This window comes from Bos taurus, chromosome 8 (assembly GCF_002263795.3).
Source record: "Bos taurus isolate L1 Dominette 01449 registration number 42190680 breed Hereford chromosome 8, ARS-UCD2.0, whole genome shotgun sequence".
In the NCBI taxonomy this organism is placed as follows: domain Eukaryota; kingdom Metazoa; phylum Chordata; class Mammalia; order Artiodactyla; family Bovidae; genus Bos; species Bos taurus.
The window spans coordinates 50,819,277-50,844,062 of record NC_037335.1 but is presented as its reverse complement, the minus strand read 5'-3'; the positions used below and the strand labels follow the sequence as shown (position 1 = coordinate 50,844,062).

Sequence of the window (24,786 nt, the reverse complement as noted above, 5' to 3'; positions counted from 1 at the left end):
GCAAACAAAAATTTAGAGCTGAGTGGGGATGGGGAGATACTGGATTTTTTTTTTTTTTGTACCTGAAAAATTCTTCCATACTGTAAAACTCAGAAAACACTGTGAACACCTTTTGTGGCTGAATATTTTCTTTTAATTATCCTCTAAAATTAATATTTTTGTTAATTTGCATTTTAAATAACTTCTAGAACCTTTGAATTTCTAATTAATTCTGGAGAACTTTAATGGTTCTTTCTTGTTTTTTCTTTTTTTTCCCCCCTAATTTAGGTGAAATGGTTGAAGGAAGAAAACATTCCAATTTTACCCTTTTTGCAACAGCATTTTTATATTTAACAAGTATTAGAAACTTGCTTAAAAGATAATGTTTTTTTCTGTTAGGTAAGAGTCAAGGTGGTATACCACATGTGATCACTGAAATTTGATATAGATTGCATTAGTTTCATAACATCATGAAATGATGTGTCTTTTAATGGATTAGTTATTGTCAATGAAGATGTATAGCCTTGATTGGCCATTAATACTACTGGCAATAATATCTTTTTTCAATAGAAGAACTTAGTATATACCAACTCAGTGCCTATATAAACCCAGTGCAACAAGGTACAACTTTCTTACACTTACTAGATTCTCTGAAACAGACGTAGATTTCTTCTAACTTTGATTTTAACCTGTGGGTTACTTGTTGTCATTTTGACAGTTTAAATAGTTGGTGGAGGAACTGCCATAAGCATATAAATATGATAGATTTTTATGTGTAAAAGTATTCTAACTTAGGACAATTTTGAAGATAAAGTATCTGATCCACACGAGTCACCTCCAAGACCCCACTTCAGCTTATAAAACAACTAGGAGACTCAGCCCGGTGCTTCCAGGTGTTGGTGGATAGTGCGTCCCAGTTAGTGTTAGTAATACAGTGACAAGGCTGTAAACTATTCTCACACAAACTATAGTTTTATTCATTTTCAACGCCAGTGGAAGAAAAGTCACTCAGATGTGGTCTCAGCTTCCTATGGAGGGGGAATGATGATTCTTTTTATATACTATACTTACTTCCACAGAACTCTACCTAAGTAAGGAGGATCTGAAAAAACTTCACGATTTTGAAGAACAGTGTGTGGAAAAGTACTTCCACGAGAAGATGGAAGATCTGAATTGTAGTTGTGAGGAACAAATCCGAGTGACATCAGAAAGGTAAAAGTTCTATATGTATTTTCATTCCCTAAGCTGCTACTTGAAGCTGATTCTTACTAGAGTGGCTGAAAAAAGTAGAAGGTCTACTTTCAAAACCCAAGGTTTTGATTCTCTAAAATTTTCTCAAGTAGTGTGTAATATTCTTGTAATCATTGCACATTTATTGAGCGTCTTCTGGGTTCTAGTCTTATAAGTTAGAGGAGATAAATGGTGGATGAGACCAGGGGCCCTTCCTTTGTAGGACTTACATTCTAGTGTGTGCATGTGGAGGGGTGATGGGAATGGAGGGCAAAAAAGAAATATGTAATTTAATGCCAGACCATAAAAGAGCAATGAAGAAAAACAAGTAGTATAAGGGAATAGGGAATGATTGCCCTGAAGGGTCTGCTGGAGCTGGGTTGGCTTGGGTAGGTTGGACTGTCTGGGGAGCCTGGTGCAGGAGGACCACTTTGAGGCAGCTGAGAAGGAGAGACCTGAGGAAGGTGGGATGGTGCCCCCAAACTGGATGCGGATGTGTCCAGGAGCAGTAGGTTGGTCCTGAAGAGGGCAGGTGCAGGGTACCGGTTGCACTGGGAGTCATGGAGCTCTCAGGGAGCCTGACTAGCACTTGTGCATTGAGTTGAGGGCAGTTGAGGGTGAATAGAAGAGACAGAGATCAGAGGCAGATTTTGTAAGAGGTTTACCTCTGAAGCAGGGTATGGGTACATGGTGGGGTTCTTTTGTTCTATGTGGCGATAACAAAATTAATGTGTTTGTTCCTGGAAATGGGAGGAGCTGCAGGAGCCAGAGGGAAAAAGTGATTTGCTGAGTGAAGTCCTTGGGAAGGGGAGTTAATGGTGGGGACCAGGAGAGGATGTGGAGAGGACCAGGAGAGGATGCAACCAGGCTGCAGGAACCAGGGCAGTCATCAGGGAGGGTATCTGTGGATGGGTGTGATTGTGGGGGGAATTAGTGTAAGAATGCCATTCAGAGTTTTGAGGAAAGAGGAGATGTGTTGGAGAAAGTGAACAAACTCAGAGTCTATTAAGATCAAAGCTGCTGTGCATGTATTACTAATTGTAGGTGTTAAAATAATGAAGGATTGCATGTAATTATTTGCATTTTTCAAATTTAGCTGTAATTAACCTAACAATATATTAGTTTCAAGCATATAGCATGATAGTTCGACATTTGTGTACTATGAAATGATCACGATAGTGAATCTGGTTAACATCTATCACCGTACACAGTTACAGATTTTCTTCTTTTAATGAAAATATTCGTTTCCAAGGCAAACCATTCAATATCACAGTAATCCAAGTCTATGCTCCAACAAGTAATGCTGAAGAAGCTGAAGTTGAATGGTTCTATGAAGACCTATAAGACCTTCTAGAACTAACACCCCCAAAAGATATCCTTTTCATTATAGGGTCAGTTCAGTTCAGTTCAGTTGCTCAGTCATGTCCGACTCTTTGCGACCCCATGAATCGCAGCACGCCAGGCCTCCCTGTCCATCACCAACTCCCAGAGTTCACTCAAACTCACGTCGATCAAGTCAGTGATGCCATCCAGCCATCTCATCCTCTGTGGTCCCTTTTTCCTCCTGCCCCCAATCCCTCCCAGCATCAGAGTCTTTTCCAATGAGTCAAGTCTTCGCATGAGGTGGCCAAAGTATCATTATAGGGTACTGGAATGCAAAAGTAGGAAGTCAAGAGATACCTGGAGTAACAGGTAAATTTGACCTTGGAGTACAGAATGAAGCAGGGCAAAGACTAACAGAGTTTTGCCAAGAGAATGCACTGGTCATAGTAAACACCCTCTTCCAACAACACAAGAGAAGACTCTACACAGATGGAGAAGCTCTATATAGTCAGCAAAAACAAGACCGGGAGCTGACTGTGACTCAGATTATGAACTCCTTATTGCCAAATTCAGACTTAAATTGAAGAAAGTGGGGAAAACCAGTAGACCATTCAGGTATGACCTAAATCAAATCCCTTATGATTATACAGTGGAAGTGAGAAATAGATAAGGGACTAGATCTGATAGAGTGCCTGATGAACTATGGATGGAGGTTCATGACATGGTACAGGAGGCAGGGATCAAGACTAAACCATCCCCAAGAAAAAGAAATGCAAAAGGGCAAAATGGTTGTCTGAGAAGGGCTTATAAATAGTTTTGAATAGAAGAGAAGTGAAAGGCAAAGGAGAAAAGGAAAGAGATATCCATCTGACTGAAGAGTTCCAAAGAATAGCAAGAAGAGATAAGAAAGCCTTTCTCAGCGATCAATGCAAAGAAATAGAGGAAAACAATAGAATGGGAAAGACTAGAGATCTCTTCAAGAAAATTAGAGATACCAAAGGAAAATTTCATGCAAAGATGGACACAATAAAGGACAGAAATGATATGGACCTAACAGAAGCAGAAGATATTAAGAAGCAGTGGCAAGAATACACAGAAGAACTATACAAAAAAGATTTCCATAACCCAGATAATCATGATGGTGTGATCACTCACCTAGAGCCAGACATTCTGGAACATGAAGTCAAGTGGGCCTTAGGAAGCATCACTACTAACAAAGCTAGTGGAGGTGATGGAATTCCAGTTGAGTTATTTCAAATCCTCGTGGACTTGAATCCTCATGTGCCCTCATGGACTGCTGCACACCAGGCTTCCCTGTCCTTCACCATGTCCCGGTGAAAGGTACTTCACCTTTGCTCAAACGTAGGTCCACTGAGTCAGTGATGCCATCCAACCATCTTGTTTTCTGTCATCCCCTTCTCCTCCTGCTTTCAGTCTTTCCCAGCATCAGGTTCTTTTCTAATGTGTCAGCTCTTTTCATCAGGTGGCCAAAGTGTTGGAGCTTCAGCTCAGCACCAGTCCTTCAGTGAATTTTCAGGGTTGATTTCTTTTAGGATTGACTAAACTATTTGGTTTGCTGTTACAAAATTTCCCAGACTGGATGGCTTAGAAGCTGCAGAATGTTATTGCTCATAGTTCTGGAGGCTGGGAGTCTGAGATCAGGGTCTGAGGGTGGTCAGGTGAAGGCCCTGTTTGGGTTACAAACTTCTGAGTGTATACCTACATGGTAGAAGGCGTTAAGGAGCTCTGTGGAGTCTCTTTTATAAAATAGAGCATTAATCCCACTCATGAGGGCTTCATCCTCATGACCTAATCATCTCCCCAAAACCACACGTACCAACACCCTCACTTTTGAAGATTAAAGTTTCAACATGTGAATTTTGGGTGCGGACACAAACATTTAGGGCATAGCAGAGAGGATAAATAAAGACATTTTTAGAGAAGACAATTCATGAGAAGAGTTAAGGATTGGATGTGGTGATAAGGGAGTATATGGAGTCCAGGATGAATAATGTCTAAGGCAGGGTAATGAGGTGAAAGGTGTCACTGAAAGGATAAGGAATGCAAGATGCATGGCAGAGACTGAGGCAGCGGGTAGAAGCAATGAGGTTGAAGTTTGTTGAGCCTGAGATTCTAGTGGCATATTTAGCCAGAGATGTCTGGAAGGCTTTACATATATGGCTCTGGAGCCTGAAGGGCAAAATTTGAATAGGAAATTTGATAGTCACCTGCCTATTGTAGGAAAATAAAACTATTAGAGAGGAAGCGATTATGCTCAGAAAGCAAGTGGAGTGAGGAGACTCAGTGGGTCTCACGCTGAGCGGTGTCAACACCTGTGTCATGGGCTGAGGAAGAGGAACTTGTGGAGAAGACTGAAAAGAATTGATCAGAAGAGAATAATGAAAACTAGGAGAAGGTAATATCATGAGTCAAGTGAATACAGAGTGAAACTTGATGATAGTAATAATAGTAAACTGAACACCAGTAATCATCATATGCTATTACATTTTCTTCAGTTTTTTTCTTGGCATTTGAGTAGAGAAGGATTAGATGGTAGATGGGTAAGTAGCTTCTGGAAAATATTCTAGATGCTTTCAAAGGCTCTAGAATTTGATTATGAAGCCCTAATTTAATTTCAAAACACAATTGATCAAATTTCCTTTTTGATAGAGCTATTTCACGAGCCCTCTTTTTACACGATGGTCCTTATTGAGGTCGTTCTGAAAGTGTTAGTTGCTCAGTTGTGTCCAACTCTTTGTGACCCCATGGACTGTAGTCCACTAGGCTCCTCTGTTCATAGGATTCTCCAGGCAAGAATACTGGGGTGGGTAGTCATTCCCTTCTCCAGGGCATCTTCCCGACCCAGGGATCAATCCCAGGTCTCCTGCCTTGCAGGCAGATTCTTTACTGTCTGAGCTACCAGGGAGGGAAGAATATTTTCTGGCAGTAACTGAGCAGTAGTTTGAAGAGGGAGGGAAAAGACATTAGGAAGACATTTGTATGTTTGCCTACCTCTGAAAAGAGATTATCTGTATCCTTACAGAGTTAGGTGAATTGTAAAAGTGGAAAGAGAACCTATTAAGTCTGTTTTATATTTTACTTTCTCTATTTGGAATGCTGGCTACTTTTTGTCCCTACCGATATAAGCCAGTGTTTTCTCTCTCTCTTCTATGGAATAAGTTGTTAACTAGGGATTTTTCCATAGTAAGCATGTTTGGTTACATTATATTTGGAAAGTGCTATATCTTAAAAAAAAAAAATTTTTTTAAACTATCACATTGAGCAATGTGACTCAGCAGAGTTAGAGCTTGAGCAGGTCCCATCATTGTTTTATCATGATATCTTACTGAGAAACATTTGTGAACAACTCTCGGCATGGAAAATGTGGGTGCAATTCAGTCATCCTTCGTGGGACTCTAGGACCTCAATAGGACTTTGCTTGGATCCCTGCTGAGTTGCTGATACATGCTGGAGGGCAGTGGTTAATGCCATTAAATATGGAGTTGCATGCTTTGGCTTTGAAGCCTCACTCTTTCACCGACCATGTGATGGGTAATGTGACCTATATTCATGAAGGGATGGTAGAATGCCTACTTTATAGGGTGGTCATGTGGATTAAATAAAATAATGTATAACGCCTGGCACATAATGAGCACTCAGGAGCACTGTGATTATCATGGTAATTATAATAATACTTTGTATAATTTCATTTTACAATATCTAGTCCAGAGACCCACAATGAAACAATAACCATACTGGTCTCCCCCTCACTCTCAAACCTTGTACAGAAGAAACAAAAATTACGAGAATTTCTTTTCCATGGCAGAGTGACTAAAAGACTTGGTTAATATAGATCGTGGTTGAGAAATATAATTAAAATATGTTTCATAGGACATTGAGATTTAGATAAGAAGTGCCTATGAAAGCACAAGGACCTGATTTGAGGGTGACCAGCTTATTTGCCTGACAGTCTCTATTGTAGCAGATTACCTGTGGCTCTGAATAGTTGTTGGTGTCTATTGTATCCTTTTGATGGGGCTGCTGCTAATGGAACTTAATGAGTCTCCATTACTGTTGTTCGGACTGCACTGTTTTTGAATTAGATGAAACAGTGTGCTAGATGGAGAGGCTTTAATGAAGCATATTTGGAAGTGAATAAACATATATTTTGTGCTCTTTTCTTCATCATCCTTGCCAATTCTAGTTTTACAGGTTCCAGAAGGTCAGGAAGCCTTTACTAAGGCTCTATTGAGTTATAGAAGTTGAAGCAAGAGAGGGCTCCTCCCGCCTAGATGATAATAAAAATGGAAAATACGACCCCCTTTATTCTTTCATTTCTATCTGCAAAGATTCCAGAAAGAAGGGGAGGATTTCTCAATCCATGTGACCTGTGATATATTCTAGAGAGGAGACATCTGACACTATTTTGGAAAGTGCTTCCTAGAACTGAGTGCCAAGCACTTCGTGATATAATCAATCACTGCTTCTCCCAGCCCCCAAATAAGATTGGGAACAATTTTTTTATTTCTGCATATGGTGATGTGAGTCATGAAACTGTTGACTATATTCCCTCCCTTGCTACTTTTCACTTTATTTCTGTTTATCAAAGATTTTTAGTATTGAGAAATTGGAAAGTATACTCCTTTCTGCAAAGTAAAGAATGAAACAGAGGAAAAAAGGAAAGAAAGAAAAATGTCATAACTGTGTTAATTTCCTGGACTGCCATAACAAAGGGCTTCCCAGGTGGTACCAGTGGTAAAGAACCTGCCTGCCAATGCAGGAGACATAAGAGACCTGGGTTCCATCCTTGGGTTGGGAAGATCCCCTGGAGGAGGGCATGACAACCCACGTCAGTATTCTTGACTGGAGAAACTCATGGATAGAGGAGCCTGGCAGGCTACAGTCCATAGGGTTGTAAAAAGTAAGACACAGCTGAAGTGACTTATCACGCATGCACACACACCTAACAAAGTGCCAAAAATCTGGGTGTCTTACAACAATAGAAATTTATTATCTCACAGTCCTGGAGGCTAGAAGTCCAAAATTACGACATTTGGAGGTCCATGCTTTCTCTAATGACTCTAGGGGAGAGTCTTTCCTCACTCCTTCTAGCTTCTGTTGCTTGCTGACAGCCCCTGGTGTTCCTTGGTTTGTAGATGCATCACTCCAGGCAGAAGGCAGTTGTCTCACATTTTCTTCCCTCTATGTCCAAATTTCCCCTTTTTTAAAGAATATGAGTTATACAGGTTTATGGTGTGCTTTAATGACCTTATTTTAACTTGATTACCTCTGTAAAGGCCCTCCTTTCAAATAAAGTCACGTTCTAGGAATACTGGGGGTTAGGATTTCAACTTATCTTATTTTGGGGGCACACAAAACAAAACCGATACCCATATAACAGAGATAGATAGATATAGATATATTTTCTTTGTTCTTTCTAATTTTCTAAATGAAATCAAGTGTTAAATTTAATTTGACTCTACTTGCAATGCACTTTTGTACTTGCATAACTGATGGTGTCTTATGCTGCTTTGACTTGAACCACTGGTTCAATATCATAATTTGGGGTTCAAGTATTCAAAATCACTTAAGAATTGGCTCAGGCTTTCTCTGATTGTAGGTTTCTTAAAATGGGCTTTGTTTGAAACCTGGGATGCTTGTTTATACTGTAGATATGAAATTTCATTTTAAAAGATCTATAAACTTTTTCCAATTATGTTTTTTATTATTGATTCTATTCCTATCATTCTGGTTTCATCCTCAGGATTTCCCTTGTCGACCACAATAGCACAGTGCTTGACAATAGGAGATATTAAAATGTTTGTCATGTAAGTTAATGAATATGTTAATGAGTACAAATAGGCTGATTGATGAGATGATTGGAAGGCTAACTAGTAGAAGCTGGAAATGTGGTTCTGAAATACTGGAGAGAAATAAGGGCTAGAAATACAATTTTTAATTTTCCTTTTTCTGGTGATAGTGGGAATTATAGGAGTGGATGAGGGCACCTAGGATGAGTACCTACTGGATAGAGAAGAAGGCAGAAGACAGACCCAACACAGGGAAGCCGCATAGGCTGGGCAGCCACCTAGAGATGGAAGCAGAGCAGGAAGAGAGGCAGGCCAGTTCCCATCGACTTACTGCGTTTATTGCTTTTCTCCCTCCCTTTACCCTTAGGGTTACCGAGATGTACTTCCAAATGAAAGAAATGAATGAAAAGGTGTCTTTCATAAAGGACTCCTTATTGTCTTTGGACAGCCAGGTGGGACACCTGCAGGATCTCTCTGTCCTGACAGTGGATACCTTAAAAGTCCTTTCTGCTGTTGACACCTTACAAGAAGATGAGGCTCTCCTGGCCAACAGAAAGCATTCTACTTGCAGAAAACTTCCCCACAGCTGGAGCAATGTCATCTGTGCAGAGGTTCTGGGCAGCATGCCACTCTCTGAGAAGAAGAAGTATCAGTGTTATAGCATGCCCCCTTCTTTGCTGCGGAGCCTGGCCAGAGGCTGGTATCCCCCACGAGGGCAGAAAGGGCCCTTTCTTGAGATTACAGATCAAGAGGCTTCAAATGTAAGAGATGACCAAGGAGAGCAAGAAACAAAAAATCGTGTAGTTGCTTCTGGGGTGATGCTGAACAGACAGGCACACCCAAAGTATGGCCAATATCTCCTGGTCCCTTCTTATCTAGAACAAGTTTCTTATTCTGCAAAAACTGACTTGCCTCTGTCCACACCATCTGTGGAAGCAGGTACAGATGGGCTGACAACTGAACACGTCAGCCAGACTGAGGTCCCTGTTCATCTGATGTGGCAGACCCCGGGTGTCTCAGCCAAGGGCCCCGTGGTGGAAACCAAGGAGCAGTGTGAGTCACTTGGTCAGATACCAGCCAGACAAGACAAGGGGGAACGAGTGCTCCCCACTTTGATTTGCACACCTGCACCCACGAGAGTGTCCTCCCTCCCTTCCCAGGTCATGAGCATGCAACCTGGAGGTGGGTATGTGAACTGGGCATTTTCAGAAGGTGATGAAACTGGTGTGTTTAGCACCAAGAAGCAATGTCAAATCAGCATGGCCTCCGCTTGTAACCATGACTCCAGACTGAGTGAACAGGGCCAGAGGCAGAACCGGGGCAGATCCCTGTCTGATAACTCGGCAAGACTGGCCCAGAGGAATTGCTCAGAAGTACTTCCATGGCTCCAGCCAAACACATCCTTTCGAATCAGTCTGCTTCGGAAAGACAAGCCCTTCCCTGGGAATCAGAGCTTGAGATTACCCAAGGAGGAGAAGTTGAAGATCTCTAAGATTAAAAGTAAGAAGTAAACATTTAAAAACCGGGATTAAATTCTCACCTTGCTACCATTCTCATTCTCCCCATTCTCTCAGTCTTACCTGTGAAACACAATGGTTCCACATACTGTCTTTATTGTCTCATGTAAATCATTTCCTTTACAGATCTATCAAAATTCTCAGAGATAGGACAATCAAAATGGATCAAAACAAAATTGCTAACCAAGGATAGGAAACTGTCAAAGAAGAAGAAGAAAACACAAGCACTGCAGGTGCCAGTAAGTGCCTTTTATGTTTTTGGCAACTGAGGTAGTATCCTATCTTAGCTTGAGTTCTCTTTATTCTAAAGTGCCAAGTACACAAAATAACACTGTCCTGGAAGGAATGGAGATGTAAATCTTAAGAGTCAGCAGAGCTGATTTGCAACAATTCATTTATCAACTCATATGTTGAAGGACTTTTGTGTTATTTTCAGTTTTTGGCTATTCCACTTAAGCTGCTAAGAACATTTGTGTACAAGTCTTTGTGTGGACATATGTTTTCATTTCTCTTTGGTAACTAGGAGTAGAATAGTAAAGTCATATGGTAAGTATTTGTTTAATTTTAGAAGAAACTTACATTGCCACCAGTTTATGAGTAGCGGTTTATGAGCGTTCCAGTGGTCCACGTCCTTGCCAGTCCTTAGTAGGCTCAGTCTTTTTGATTTTAGCATATTAGTGAGTGGACAGTGGTATCTCACAGTGGTTTCATGTGCCTTTCCATAGTGACTCGTGCAGAATCACCTTTTGAAGGAGACTTAATGTCCATAAAGAATGTGCTTCCTTCAGGGAACATGCGATGAGTTGCTGGGATCCCATAAAATATGAGTTTAGAATTATGTTCTAATTATGTTCTAAAATGGCCAGAGTTAAAATAAGAACTATTAACTGAGCTCAAGCACTAATAACTTGCTTTTGTTTGTTATCTTGTAGTTTGTCGATTTATCTCATTTCTTCTCTGCCCCTGTGAAGCACATGAGGCAGCCGTTATTGTTAGCTCTCTGTTATTTTAATGATGTAGGGAATGGAGCTCATAGACATGAAGTGATTTGCTCAGTTCATGTAGTTTCTGAGTGACAGGGATAGAATTCTAACCAGTTCTTTCAGACCCTTATGTTTTTGTTGTTTTGCTTTATACCAGTGGTTCTTAAACTGCGGTCTCCCATCAGCATTACCTGAAAACTTAAGAGATTCAAATTTGCCCTCTCCTCAGACCTACTAAGGGCTTCCCAGGTGGCACTAGTGGTAAAGAACCCACCTGCCAATTGCAGGAAACATAAGAGACGCAGGTAGGATCCCTGAGTTGGGAGGATCCCCTGGAGGAGGGCATGGCAACTCCAGAATTCTTGCTTGGAAAATCCCATAGACAGTGGAGCCTGGCGGGCTACAGTCCATGGGGTTACAAAGAGTCATAAACGACTGAAGGGACTTACCGCACACACACAGACCTACTGAATCACACACAGTTCCTGAGGAAGGGACCCAGAAATCTGTGGGTTTAACACAGTCCTGGGTGTTTCTGATACACACTCAAGTTTGAGAAACCCTGCTCCCCACCCTGGTTCTCAGTCATGACTGCAAATAGGAAAGTCACATGGATGCTTGTGTCCTGCCAGCATGAGTGATGGAAGTTTAACACTTCCCAGGTGATTTTAATGTGCAGCCAATATTAACAACCGCTGTTCTTCAACATTGGAGAAGGCAATGGCACCCCACTCCAGTACTCTTGCCTGGAAAATCCCATGGACAGAGGAGCCTGGAAGGCTGCAGTCCATGGGGTTGCTGAGGGTCAGACACAACTGAGTGACTTCACTTTCACTTTTCACTTTCATACATTGGAGAAGGAAATGGCAACCCACTCCAGTGTTCTTGCCTGGAGAATCCCAGGGACGGGGGAGCCTGGTGGGCTGCCGTCTATGGGGTCACACAGAGTCGGACACGACTGAAGTGACTTAGCAGCAGCAGCAGCAGTTCTTCAACATGTGGTTGTTGTTCTGTTGCTCAGTTGTATCCAACTCTTTGCAACTCCATGGACTGCAGCACACCAGACTTCACTCAGTTCTCAGTTCAGTCTCTCAGTTGTGTCTGACTCTCTGCGACCCCATGAACCGCAGCACGCCAGGCCTCCCTGTCCATCACCAATTCCCGGAGTTCACCCAAACCCATGTCCATCGAGTCGATGATGCCATCCAACCATCTCATCCTCTGTCATCCCCTTTTCCTCCTGCCCTCAATCTTTCCCAACATCGTCTTTTCCAGTGAGTCAGCTCTTCACATCAGGTGGCCAAAGTATTGGAGTTTCAGCTTCAACGTCAGTCCTTCCAATGAACACCCAGGACTGAGTTCCTTTAGGATGGACTGGGATGGACTTTAGGATGGACAGCACACCAGACTTCACTGTCCTTCACCATCTCCCAGAGTTTGCTCAAACTCATGTCAGTGATAACTGTGATTTGGAATCTATTCAGATTAACGTCACTCTGTTCCAACGAATGTCTTTCTTTCTAGGTCATAACAGTCAACACCTGCTCTCAAAGTGACCAGTTGAACCCAGAGCCTGGAGAAAAGATCTCAGAAGCACACAAGGGCAGCAAGAACTGGATTCCAGTGTCCAAATTTAATCAGATAAGTATGTAACAGTCTGCATTCTTGAGTTACCCAAACCCTGGTAGTTTCCTCAGGGTATGGTCTTTAGACCAGTTGGGGGTACCTGCTGTTCTTAAGTGGAGGTGAGAGAATGAGAAGGGGCCACACTTTCTTAGATAAATAGCTCTTTTCTGCTTTTAGTTTTTATGAAAGAGATTCAATTTGCATTTGTTTAATAGGATAATTGTCAGAATTCAGAAAAGAAAAATTAAAATTAATTAAAATGTAGATAGTCTCCTATTCAGAGCTGTTGAATCTGCATCAAGGAGTATTCATTTAGTCTGACTTATGGGGTGAGTTGTCTAATGTTATAAATTAATCTTTAAAGTTCAGGCGACGTTGATATGGGCCCTTACACAGAACTCAGCGGATTGAGTTGTAGTTGGTCATTTACAACTGCTCCCATATAGTGTTTATTCCATCGGCAAGATTCCCTTAAACTTAATAGTAATGATGTTTGTAGAGGATAGAAGACAGATGAGTGAGCTAGGAATGAAGACTGTGAGCTAAGCGTAGACTGTGAAATAAGCCTGGACAGATGCGTTGAGGACATATTAGGAAGAGAATAGGTAGCAATGAACTGAACATTGAACCTCTTCCATTTGATACTAAGAGACCCTTACTAATTTTTAAACAGAACGGACTATGTGGTTAGCAAGTCATAAATATTTAAAATTATTTGAAGTACTAAGTTTAAGGTACATGTATTAGTTTTAGATATACAACATAATGATTTGATGTATGTCTGTGTTGCAAAATTAGTAGCACAGTAAGTTAATGTCCATCACCACCTACAGTTAACAATTATTTTTTCTTGTGATGAGAACTTTTAAGATCTATTATCTTAGCCACTATATAGTATTGTTAAACTATAACCACCATGCTGTATATTACCTCCCCAGGTATTTATGTATCTTATAGCTGGAGTTTGTACATTTTGACCATCTTCTCTTATTTCAAAAAAATTCAAACTGAGAAAGATGGGAGTGGCAGGAGGGTTCTGGCAAAGAATCTCATTTAAATGTGATGATCAGGAAGAAAGAGAAGACCTAGAGAATTAGGCTAATTCCAGGTGTTTGGCTAATCTGAAGACTTCAGGAGGCCTAGTGTCTTGATCCACATTCTGGGTTGAGAACTTTGTTTTTTTAAAAACTTGTCTGAGTTAAGAATTGAAAAAGAATTAAAAAACATTTTTGAGGGTGCCCTGTCAGGTAGCTCCTTCTAAACACAAAAGGTAAAGTTTTGAGGAAATTAATTATGAAAGGAAAAGCATAGTTTTAGATTTTCATAGAGGTATTTTAATTGTAGTACTGTACTCTCATTGAGATCATATTTATCATAATTTTATTATGTTATGAGAAGTATCATATATACAATTTTGTGATTTTTTTTAGTAGCTTTTTTTGCATTACCTGTATACTTTTTTCCAGCACCAAATAGTAGGAAAAAATAACAACTACTTTTAGCCAGGGACTTTTAATAAGTATTTTTCTCAGAATTTATCCAACCAAATATTTATTAAACTATTATTGATTACCTACTATATGCCAGTGACTCTGTAAATACCAGGTATAAAAAATATTAACAATAATGATCCTTGTTAAGTTTTTTAAAGAAAAGGCTAAAAATTAAAACTATTTGCTGGCATTCTTTTCTTTCTTTTGTCTCAGTTTGCTTTTGTCTTCTTTTTTAAATAGCCTACAGTAATGCTATTAAGGAAGAATTACTAACAATTTGGATCTCAAATTTCATGTATTTTGAATAAAGCATGGATGACAAGGTTCAGGGGAAAGTGAAAATTACTAAAGGTATTTTATAGGAAGATAGGGTATGGATAATTCTTTGATAGAGAAGTATTAATTGTAAACATAAGGGTAACTATGGAAGAATAGAAATGGGGTAAATAGCTTTCAACCGCTTGAGTAAAAAAGACAAAAGAATCTTGGTAAAATTTGCTTAACAGAGAAAAGAACAGTATATTCCAATTTAGATAAATGCAGTGTTGAGATCTTTTATTTGTAACTGTGATTCACATATAACACATTTTCATGTATTCTCTAATTTTTTCCTTCCTTTTAACAAGGTCTAGAATCTTACATATATCAGAAAATGAAAACTAAAGGAGCTGAACGACATCCTGTACAAGTCAGTGATTATGGAAGGCAGTCTCAAGAGGTGAAAGCATTTTATTTGAAATTTTAAAAGCTCAGTTTTCACCCCCTCTCCTCCCACTTTATTATTTCTTTGTTGTTCTCTTTTTTTGCTATTTATCCATCCAATAACTTATCCTGAGCATTTTAGCATAAATGAGAAAAAGTTTAGGAATTTTTGACACTGTTTTCAAATATATAAAAGTTGCCACATGGAAGAAAAATACCTCTAATATACTTTTCAGAGGTAGAGCTAAAAAACAACATATACAAACTACTGGGAGACAGGTTTCAGCCTGATTTGAGAAGGAATTTTTACCTTTTGCAGCTTTCTGGGGATGGAATGGTTTATCTCACAGTAGTTAATGTCTCACTCAGTGTGGTTAGTTAAACAGGCCAAGCCAACTTCTTTGTAGATGTGTTGGAGGGGATTGGACAGTTCAGAGTAAAGGACCTTTAGTGTTTCTTCAATACTGATTTTTCAGTCTGTTTTTCTTTCTGTCTGCAAATATGTGCTTGTTTTATTGCCACCCACCATGGGGGAAGCATGATCTAATTAGACTAGCCACCACCTAATCCCCCCCACCCAATATAATTTTGATCTTTGTTTGAATATTACCTCTGTGACCTTGGAAAGTGTATACAAATCACCTATGTGGACATATACTACAACCTCAGATGTTCTTATAGGAAGGTAATCTGTGAAACAGAATACTACTTGAAGGTAGTCAGGGAACCTGTCTGCCCTGTCAAATCCTGGCTCTTCCACTTCCTAGGTTTCAAAGTTATACATATCAATTCACCTTATGAGCTTCATTAGCTTCATCTCTAAAATGGGGTTAATGCCATCCTTACCAGTTTAACAGTGGATAACAAAAATAACAGTAGTGAAAATGCCTGTAATAATGCTTGGAGTGGCTCCCCTGGTGGTTCAGACGGTAAAGAATCCACCTGCAACGCAGGGTTCGATTCCTAGGCTGGGAAGATTCCCAGGAGAAGGGAATGACTACCCATTCCAGTATTCTTGACTGGAGAATTCCATGGACAGAGGAACCTGGCGGGCTCCAGTCCAAAGAGTATGACATGACTGAGCAGCTGAGTACGCACGCACACAGTGCTGGGAGTATACTGGATTTTAAGAAATAATTTGAATCTAAAGAGAAATAGAATGAGATATCTCGAAGGTAACATTCTGAATAATCATTAACTGAAATAATGATCTGGTGATTGGGTATAACAGTGTAATGATCAGTGTTTCCTGTCAACTTTGACTTCATGCCTTCTTTCACATCCTTAACAGATGTTATATGTTCACTCTCAATTTTGTAAAAACCATTATATATTACAGTTTCTCTTTGATGTCCCCATAAAATTCTTTCTGTTAAAGCTGGTCACCGCATTGAGTTACTCATATATTGTGCTAACATTATTCATCTTTCCAGCTTGAGTTTTGATACTTAAGAAAAGAAATATTGAGCTAGAGGAAGGGAAAAGAAAACAACCATATCCTCCAAGGAGTGTGTTTTGCAAATGTGTTGTTGGAAGCTTGAGGTGGGAGAAAGTTGGGTGAGCATGTAATGATCTTTCGCTTTTCCTCAGGATCTTAGCAAAAGCTCTTTGTGGGATTCCAGGAACACCACAGTCAATAGGAAGTCTCAGTGAGTATTTCTGAATGTCTGTCTTTAAGCATCTTTGGCTTCTGTTCTTTTTTTAACTGGACTGGGAACCAAGGTTTAATTGGGTCAGAAAAGGAGAAAAAAGAGAAGTATGTCCAACAACAATATTTTTCTTTTGTTAGAAAGAATGACGATAATTTATTCTCCTAGCTTTCCTGTTTTTGGCAACAAGATCTCACCTTAGTGCCTTTTAAGAATATAATGAAACATGTGCTATTGCATCAAATTAGCCATTTTGTCTTTTTTAGTGTCAAAAAAGCACACATGAAATAATAAGTATCATATCTTTTCTGATGTGAAATTTGCATTAAAAATTAAGTATAAGTCTGTCTTGACTGAAAAAAAGACTTAGAGTGAAGACTAGATAGTTCTTTCCCTTAGTATTTTTTTCCCCAAATGTTTCTGTTTAGTTTCTAAGATGGTTCTTTCTGGTTTCTCCTTAACATCCTAAGTGTTCATCAAAACAGTAACAATTTGAGAAGGTGTGAGACAGGAGGACAGGGCTAGAGAGAGCAGATAGAGAACTCACATTTTTGTAGACTTGAGACTCCTGGATTTTTATTACTCGGAGAATATTTGAACACCAACCAGGCAGATTATTCTATTTTGTTTGTAGGTTTTATGGACCTTTCCAGTTACATCATCAAATTGACTATTCTTACAGCTAAAGGAGCAGAATTCAAAAGCATCTGTACTCTACAAAGGGGCCATTGATGTCAGGCAGGTGGAATATGATGGTCAGTTGGCAGTCAGCTGTGTTTGAGATGGCCTTTTCTCTGAAGCTCCCATCAAGGTCTCTCTGTGCAAGCCTGCCTCTAGAATTAATGTGCACATGTCTTTCTTCTCCCAAAGGTTCAGTAGTTTGTGCTCATGCAGAGTGGTGGGTTATTGCAGCATGAAATTAAACAATAATTGTAATTGTACTTTCTTCCCCAAGGACCTTACGTTCTGGAGATATTCTTTGAATGCACTTATTTTGACTTGCCCATGGCCACTTGTGCACTTGAGCAGGGCACGTAACCATTTAAAGAGAGCTAATTTCAGCCTTGAACATTTAGGGATCACGTGGGCTAATGAAACTGATTTGTAGGCTTGTCCAGAGACATTCATAGACTCATTTGTAGGCATCTACTTTGCATAGTTCAGGAACCCTTTAGTTTAATTGATCAAGAAGAATACAAATACAGTTAAATCTTATATATGTTGTGTGATCACACAGCTAATTAAAAACAAAAACCAACAACTGCTTTTCAGTTAGCTTAGGGCGTACACAGTAAATGACTTATGTGCATATCTGGTGCTCTTTTTTCTATGAAAATAATTGTAGGGCTGTAAACTGTTTCTCTAAAAGTAGGGGTCAGATGTAACTGATACTCTTCCTTTAAAGTAGTATATACACATGTGTATACATATATGCTTATAGACTCTGTATTATTTAGTGTTTCGTGCACTTTTTCTATCTTTGATCATTGAAAAATTTAAGCATTATCTAAACAACTTTAATTTTTCAAACAGGTTGAGAAGTTCAAATGGAGTTAACAGTAAGTTTTTATATTTTTTCATATTATTATTGGTGAGGTTTACGCCCCTGCTGAGATTTTTAGTTCTTGGAATCCTGTTTGTGGTTTTGTCTACTATACAGAGTAGAAAATGCAGTAGAAAAGTAGAAAGTTTTTGAATGTCTTTCCCCAGATAAATCAGGACTGATATCTGGTTTAAAATTTTTTGGAGTAATCAATTTTCAACCATGATTTTCCAGTGAGTAAGAGTATACTCACTCAGCTCATTTAGACTTCTTGACAACTCCTACTGTGATGTTTTAACACATTGCCCAGTAAGAACTCATGAGATTGTATGTAGATCTTTCTTCTGTGGCTTCAGTGGGACTCTGTGCCCCAAGTGGCTAAGTGGGACCAAGCCTGCTTTGGTGAGACACCTTCCTCACCGAAACCACTCTCTATAGCCACTTTCAGATCTACCCCTTTCTGTCTTCTTGACCCCTTGAACAGATCAGAAACCTTCCTCTTCTGTGGTCTTGCTCCATCTCAATTTCTTGTATTTTCAGTACATCCTTTGCAGTTGATTCCTTCTCCACCTACAAAAAATTTGTCGTGTACAAAAGAAAAAAATAATCCTTTTCTTGATTTTACCTGGCTTTCAGACTGCCACTCCCGTTCCTTACCTCCAAATTAACTGAAACAGTGTTATTCCAGAAAGGAACAGTCTTTTCTGATGATCTTAACCTTTTACCCAGCACCCCCAAAGGGAGAGAGTTTTGCTCCTTTGCTTATGCAGCAGCAAAAAGCCAGAGACATCTGTGAAATTGGGCTCATTACGCTGCTTATTCTACAAAGTATAAAGCCGTTACCACCATGAGACCAAAGTTCTCCACTTTAATTCTGACTTTATGAAATGGCAAAACTGTTGGAAAGGATTTCTCTTGAGCCTTGTAATTTAAGACATGAGCAGATAGAAGAGAACCAGTTGAACTTGCAAGAGGTATTCCCAACACGCAGTCCTTCTGTAACCACACAAATCCCTTGCTGTCACCTTCCCTTCCACCTCCTTTGTTTCTGATATATACCTCTTAATATGTTTTCATCATTTTGTTGTCATTCTTAAGTCAGTGAAGTAGTCTGCTAATAACTTGATATTAATAACGTCTTTATGTGGGCACTGCATCTTGGCAGGGAGCTCAGAGAATTGTGCTTCTGGGATGTCGTGAAATGTGATGGGCAGCTGCGTGCCTTCTGCAACCCAGAGGTGTAATTGGTTCAGAGGAAATACATCTTTGAGGCTAATATTACCTGTCTTTCTTCAATTCCCTATATAAATATATTTGGAGATATTGCATTGATGATTGGAAGCTGTCAGGATACCATGCACGATAATGTGGTTAAAGGATATTAGACAATCTTTTTCGAAAACCGAGAAGCCGTTCTGATTAACCTGTTCAATAATAACTTTGAAGGCAATATATTCATAAGTATGTATTTATCTCCAGCCAAATAATTAAAATGTCAATCTTCTCTGTAATTTCAGAAATCTCAGACTCCTTAAAAAGCCCTCAAGAGCCTCACCATCATTATTCAGGTAGGATGCATGTACACATGGATGTATCAATGGAACTAGATGTGTGTGAGACTGCATTTGGAAACAAAAGCATTAATGAATTTGTGGTGTTGATATGGCTCCAACTTGAAAAGTTGTTTACTCTGATGAGAACATATTCAGGTTTATTGGGAAAGCAAGTTGTTAGGATTTAAGAAGTTTTGAATTAAAAAAAAAAATGTTTGTATTGGTAAGTTCCAAATTGTAAAAGGGAAAGATGACCTTGAGATCTGAAAATTCCTTACAAGGTCAAAACCAGAGATCTTTGTGTTTTGGGCTGGAGAGGAGACAGGCCTGGGGCTGGTTCTCTAAGGCAGGGTTTTGTACCCTTACTGGGCCCTCAGTGAACAGAACCACTGAATGAATGCCAGCCCCACAGGGGGTGTTCAACAAAGACACCTTAAGGGATGTTATTAAACAAGACGTCAAGGGTCTTGACTCTCTTAAGCAACATCGTTTCACAGTGATTCAGTAGTCTTTCTTTCAAAGTGGGAATAATTGTACTTGCCCTTCCTGAGGAGCAATCTGCCAAAGGGCTAGTTGAGAATAAAGGAAACCCTTTGAAATGCAAAGTAATGTAACAACCAACTGGACTCATGCCATTTGGTGGTCTTTTGGGTATCATTGCTTTCAGCATTGGATTAGATACTACACAAGTGAACTTTTTATACACTCTTAAAGCTGAGTACAAGAGTACAAGTGTATTGGTGTGATAATTACCATTATTATTATATCAAGGTCATGGGTTCAGGGTTCGGCAATAGGCTACCTTATCCTGAATTTTCCTCTGTAGTGAATAGTGTTTCAGTGGATTTCAGACTCCACATTCCAGGCTCTCATAACTGGGTGTTTCAGCTCAGCAGTAATCTGTTATTTTGACTCCAGCTGTCAGCTGAAGAAAGTCTCTGGTGAGGAACACTGTAACTGACATTGATTCTGATCTGTTAGGATACAACTCTTAACAGGAAAATTCAGATCACTTGCTTCTAATTAAAATTAGTCTTCAGCTCTCTCCGGGAAAAGAAAATGAACTCTGAAAATCAACAGTAGATGTCCCCACAGCCCACTGTGCACTAGTTTGATCTGGAAAAGAAAAACCAGAGAATGAAGACCACAGATTAAAATGCTCTTTAAAAGCAAGTTCCACATATGTATGGATTAGTGTGGTATTTGCTATTCAGGAGGGTGTAGGTGACAACCCTAGCTCAGGATTTACTAGATAATCTTATATAATCTGTTACTAAAACTGGGATATCCTTCCTGTTTAAGGCATAGTTTATTTTAAATACTGTATTATAGATACTGTTTTTGATAAAGGAACAACTAAAGGGTCTTCAAAATAAAATATTGTAGCATTATATGAGTATATTGATGTGGGAAGTCTTTCTATAAATTCAGTCTACTGATGCATACTTAAAATAGTAAATCTGCTTTTCTTTGCAGCCATTGAAAGGAACAATTTAATGAGGCTTTCTCAGACCATACCGTTTACACCAATCCAACTGTTTGGTGAGTGCCGTTTCTACCTTCTTGAGGTTGTGCCAGGGCAAAGGCAGAACATCTGAGTGAATCATAGGAGAAAACATTTTGCATAATTTTAGTTGAAGATATTCTTTTACCCATGGTTGCAGTTTAGCAATATTAATTTCCTAAAATGGAAACTCTTATTAACTGCCTGGCTGGTATCTAGGCTCAAAACCTAATATACTATGGGGACAGGACTATAATGAGCAGCAGTTGGGGGAAAAAGCAATACTGTTGCACCGGGCATTCACTGATTTAAGGCTGGAAAAAGTAGAATAGAAAAGAACCAACCAGTCATACGTAATAAACAGAGGAGAAAGCATTCAATGTCAATACAGAAGAAGCTAACAGACATCTAAAGAGAAATGCTTGGTATATTGCTTTTAATTTGTTTGTTTTGTTTCATGTAAACTAATTGCTCTTAGCTCAGAGAACAAACGTGATTTTTAAAGGCTGGAGTAGTAGAGAAAAACAAACTTATGGTAGCCGTGCTGCTGCTGCTGCTAAGTCGCTTCAGTCGTGTCTGACTCTGTGCGACCCCAGAGACGGCAGCCCACCCGTCTCTGGGGTTCTCCAGGCAAGAACACTGGAGTGGGTTGCCATTTCCTTCTCCAATGCATGAAAGTGAAAAGTGAAAGTGAAGTCGCTCAGTCATGTCCGACTCTTACGGACCCCATGGACTGCAGCCTACCAGGCTCCTCCGTCCATGGGATTTTCCAGGCAGGAGTACTGGAGTGGGGTGCCATGTTAGCCATGGCTACTGGCATTTCTCTGTCCTGCCACTTGACAACATAACAAGGGTCCCTGCACTGTCCTTGATCTTGATTTTCTCGCATCCTTCACATAAGGACAGATCAGGTGGCTTCTGATTGTTGATGATTTCTCCTTCCACTTGTCTCCACAACTGGTTGTATAACTCACTAGCTTTGTTCTAAATCCTTTAGGTATTTAGAACTCTAAAGAGATCTCTAGTGCCATTTATCTGGGCACCAAGAATAAATATTCAAAAGCATGTTACTAAGCATTACCTAGACATGTTCTTTGGTAAGCAATTAAATGCAAGAGTGAGTGAATAGATTCTTTTCTTTGTAAAGTATTTTATACAATATTTCATAAGAAAAGCCAGTACAGTGTTTTATAATAAAAGCCATTTGAAACTGAGGTGTAAGGAGAACACAGGCCAGACAGAAGTTTTCTGTAGTATGTTACCTCTGTCAGGAAGCATTGCACACTATATTAGGTGGAGTCTAGGCCCCATAAGAATGGCTCCCTGTTCAACAGCCTAAAATTGGAAGCTGCAGAGCAGTTAGAGAACACGTGGGTGTAAAATCTTTAAAGTGGGATTGGGTTTGTAACTGCGAGTCTGCTTCACTTTAGCCGTGTATTTAATCTTTATAACCACCTAATGAAGTGGCTCTTTTAATAACACTTCCATTTTACTGATGAGCAAAGTGAGGCTTTACATAACTTGTCCAAAGGCACAAAGAAAGGAGGGAAAGGTTCTGGGGTATGACTTTGCTTCTAACTTTAACCCATCTCAGTGGGGTAATATCACCCCCAAGGGAGCAAAAACATCTTTTTATTTTCGTGTGTAAAGCACAGATACACACACACTCAGAGTTTATAAACAGATATACAGTATATCCTTGGTATTAAAATGTCAGGGAAGGGACAGTTAGAAAAAAAAAAAAAAAAAACAGTCTAAAACAACTTCTAAGGGGGATGATAATAAACACGGGGTTTGAACTGTCTCTTTAAGAGTACTGTCTTTAACAAAAGAAGCATAGCCTTGATACTCTGATTTTATTTTCATCTAGCTATAATCTATAATAAGAACAACTTAATTCTTATGTGACACCTAACACCTGGTTCATTTTTCCTCTCCCTCTTTACTGGACTCTGACACAGCCAGATGTCTGTACCTGACCCTGAACAGATGCAATTCCCATTACCCTCCGATCCTTTGGGAAACTGAATCGATTCTTCTGAGTTGATATTTAGGAGGCCGTTCATGTCATAGACATGAGTCTCATTGAACCCCTCCCCTGCATTTCTCTTTGCAGCAGGAGAAGAAGTAACAGTCTACAGGCTGGAGGAGAGTTCTCCCTTGAATCTGGATAAAAGCATGTCTTCTTGGTCCCAGCGGGGGAGATCTGCTATGATCCAGGTGTTGTCCCAAGAGGAGATGGATGGTGGCCTTCGCAAAGCCATGAGAGTCATTAGCACCTGGTCTGAGGATGACATCCTCAAGCCAGGGCAGGTTTTCATTGTGAAGTCCTTTCTTCCTGAGGTTGTGCAGACATGGCACGAAATCTTCCAGGAGAGTACTGTGCTTCATCTTTGCCTTCGGGTGAGTCAGAGACCCAGAGCCCAGATGGACAGGTCGAAGAAAGGGAATCTGGCTCTGTCCTGGTTGAAGGCCATTACTTCAACCCAAGAGATCTTGAATTTGGGGCTTCCCTGATAGCTCAGTTGGTAAAGAATCTGCCTGCAATGCAGAAAACCCTGGTTCGATTCCTGAGTTGGGAATATCCTCTGGAGAAGGGAAAAAGCTACCCACTCCAATATTTGGAGGTGGTGGTATTTTATTATTTTTAGCTTTTACTTTTGGAGTGGGTAGTGATGGAAGCTGAGTAAGGCTAAAAATCACACCTGGGAGTCTTCTAGTAATTCTGTGATCATTCATTAGTAGGCATGTGGTAGTAAACCAATATTTTTGTCAATGCTCCTTATTTTGCAGGAAATTCAACAACAAAGAGCTGCTCAAAAACTGATCTATACCTTCAACCAAGTAAAACCACAAACCATTCCCTACACTCCAAGGTGAGGAAATATTGGCACGTGGCACTTCATCTTAAGTAGGGATTTCTGTCAGTTTCGTTGTTCCATTGTTGGTCACAAGAAATACCAGACTCATGGGGAAGTTCCCCGTGACCTTAATTTTGTTTTCTTCTTTAGATCATCCTTGGAGACAGTAAAAAGAGAAGTAGACATCCCAGGGATGTTTGGCTTAAATCACTGAATTTATGTGAGTGGAAAAGAGCAGATCAAGCAGAGGCCATAACTAACCTCTCAATTACGAAAGCAGGCAGATCTTGGGTGTTGTTAACTAATATCCAGAAACATTATGGCAGGAAAACACTTCTATTGTAAGCATAGTTTCCTCTCCTAGTTATCTTATAAAAATTAGGAACTTTAAAGGAATGAACTCTTATACTTTCACCTGAGTGTTTCCATGTTCTTGGATTCATTTAGCAACACAGATCATAGTTCAGTGCTGAGGACTTACAGTAAAGTTTTATTGTTCCATTTACAAGGAACTTCATACAGCAAGGCAAGGAAAGTTGAATCCAGTACTCATGAGAGTTCCTGGAAGAGCAGGGAGGTGGGTGAGCGTGGGGAAAGCTCCAAATCTTTGCATCGCATTTTTTTCAATAGAAAGGCAGGGGCATGTGCGCTGCGGCTACTCAGTCAGGCTAGGACATCTCCTCTGCTGTTCTCTGTTCAGTGATATATAACTCCTACCTTTGCTGCCTGGTGGGAAAACCGTGACCTCTTTTCCCTCCTCATAGGTTCCTGGAAGTTTTCTTAATTTACTGCCATTCAGCCCAGCAGTGGTTGACCATCGAGAAGTATATGACGGGGGAGTTCCGGAAGTACAACAACAACAACGGTGATGAAATTGCCCCCAGCAACACCTTGGAGGAGCTGATGTTGGCTTTCTCTCACTGGACCTATGAGTATACTCGGGGAGAGCTGCTGGTTTTAGATTTGCAAGGTGATTGATAGCTGAGGATTTGATAGAGTAAGCATGAGGCAAA

At 39.9% G+C, this 24,786-nt stretch overlaps 1 protein-coding gene across 1 annotated transcript in view; it reads left to right on the top strand.

The window, feature by feature from the left end:
- The window catches only part of TRPM6 (transient receptor potential cation channel subfamily M member 6), a 197,506-nt gene that overhangs the window by 156,488 nt on the left and 16,232 nt on the right, over positions 1 to 24,786 (top strand). The window contains exons 26-36 of the mRNA XM_059889458.1: positions 8,710 to 9,842; positions 9,986 to 10,098; positions 12,367 to 12,487; positions 14,588 to 14,679; positions 16,254 to 16,312; positions 17,846 to 17,871; positions 19,373 to 19,423; positions 20,885 to 20,950; positions 23,029 to 23,315; positions 23,706 to 23,788; positions 24,538 to 24,743. Coding sequence (XP_059745441.1) covers positions 8,710 to 9,842; positions 9,986 to 10,098; positions 12,367 to 12,487; positions 14,588 to 14,679; positions 16,254 to 16,312; positions 17,846 to 17,871; positions 19,373 to 19,423; positions 20,885 to 20,950; positions 23,029 to 23,315; positions 23,706 to 23,788; positions 24,538 to 24,743 — 2,237 coding nt within the window. The remainder of the gene's footprint in view (positions 1 to 8,709; positions 9,843 to 9,985; positions 10,099 to 12,366; positions 12,488 to 14,587; positions 14,680 to 16,253; positions 16,313 to 17,845; positions 17,872 to 19,372; positions 19,424 to 20,884; positions 20,951 to 23,028; positions 23,316 to 23,705; positions 23,789 to 24,537; positions 24,744 to 24,786) is intronic.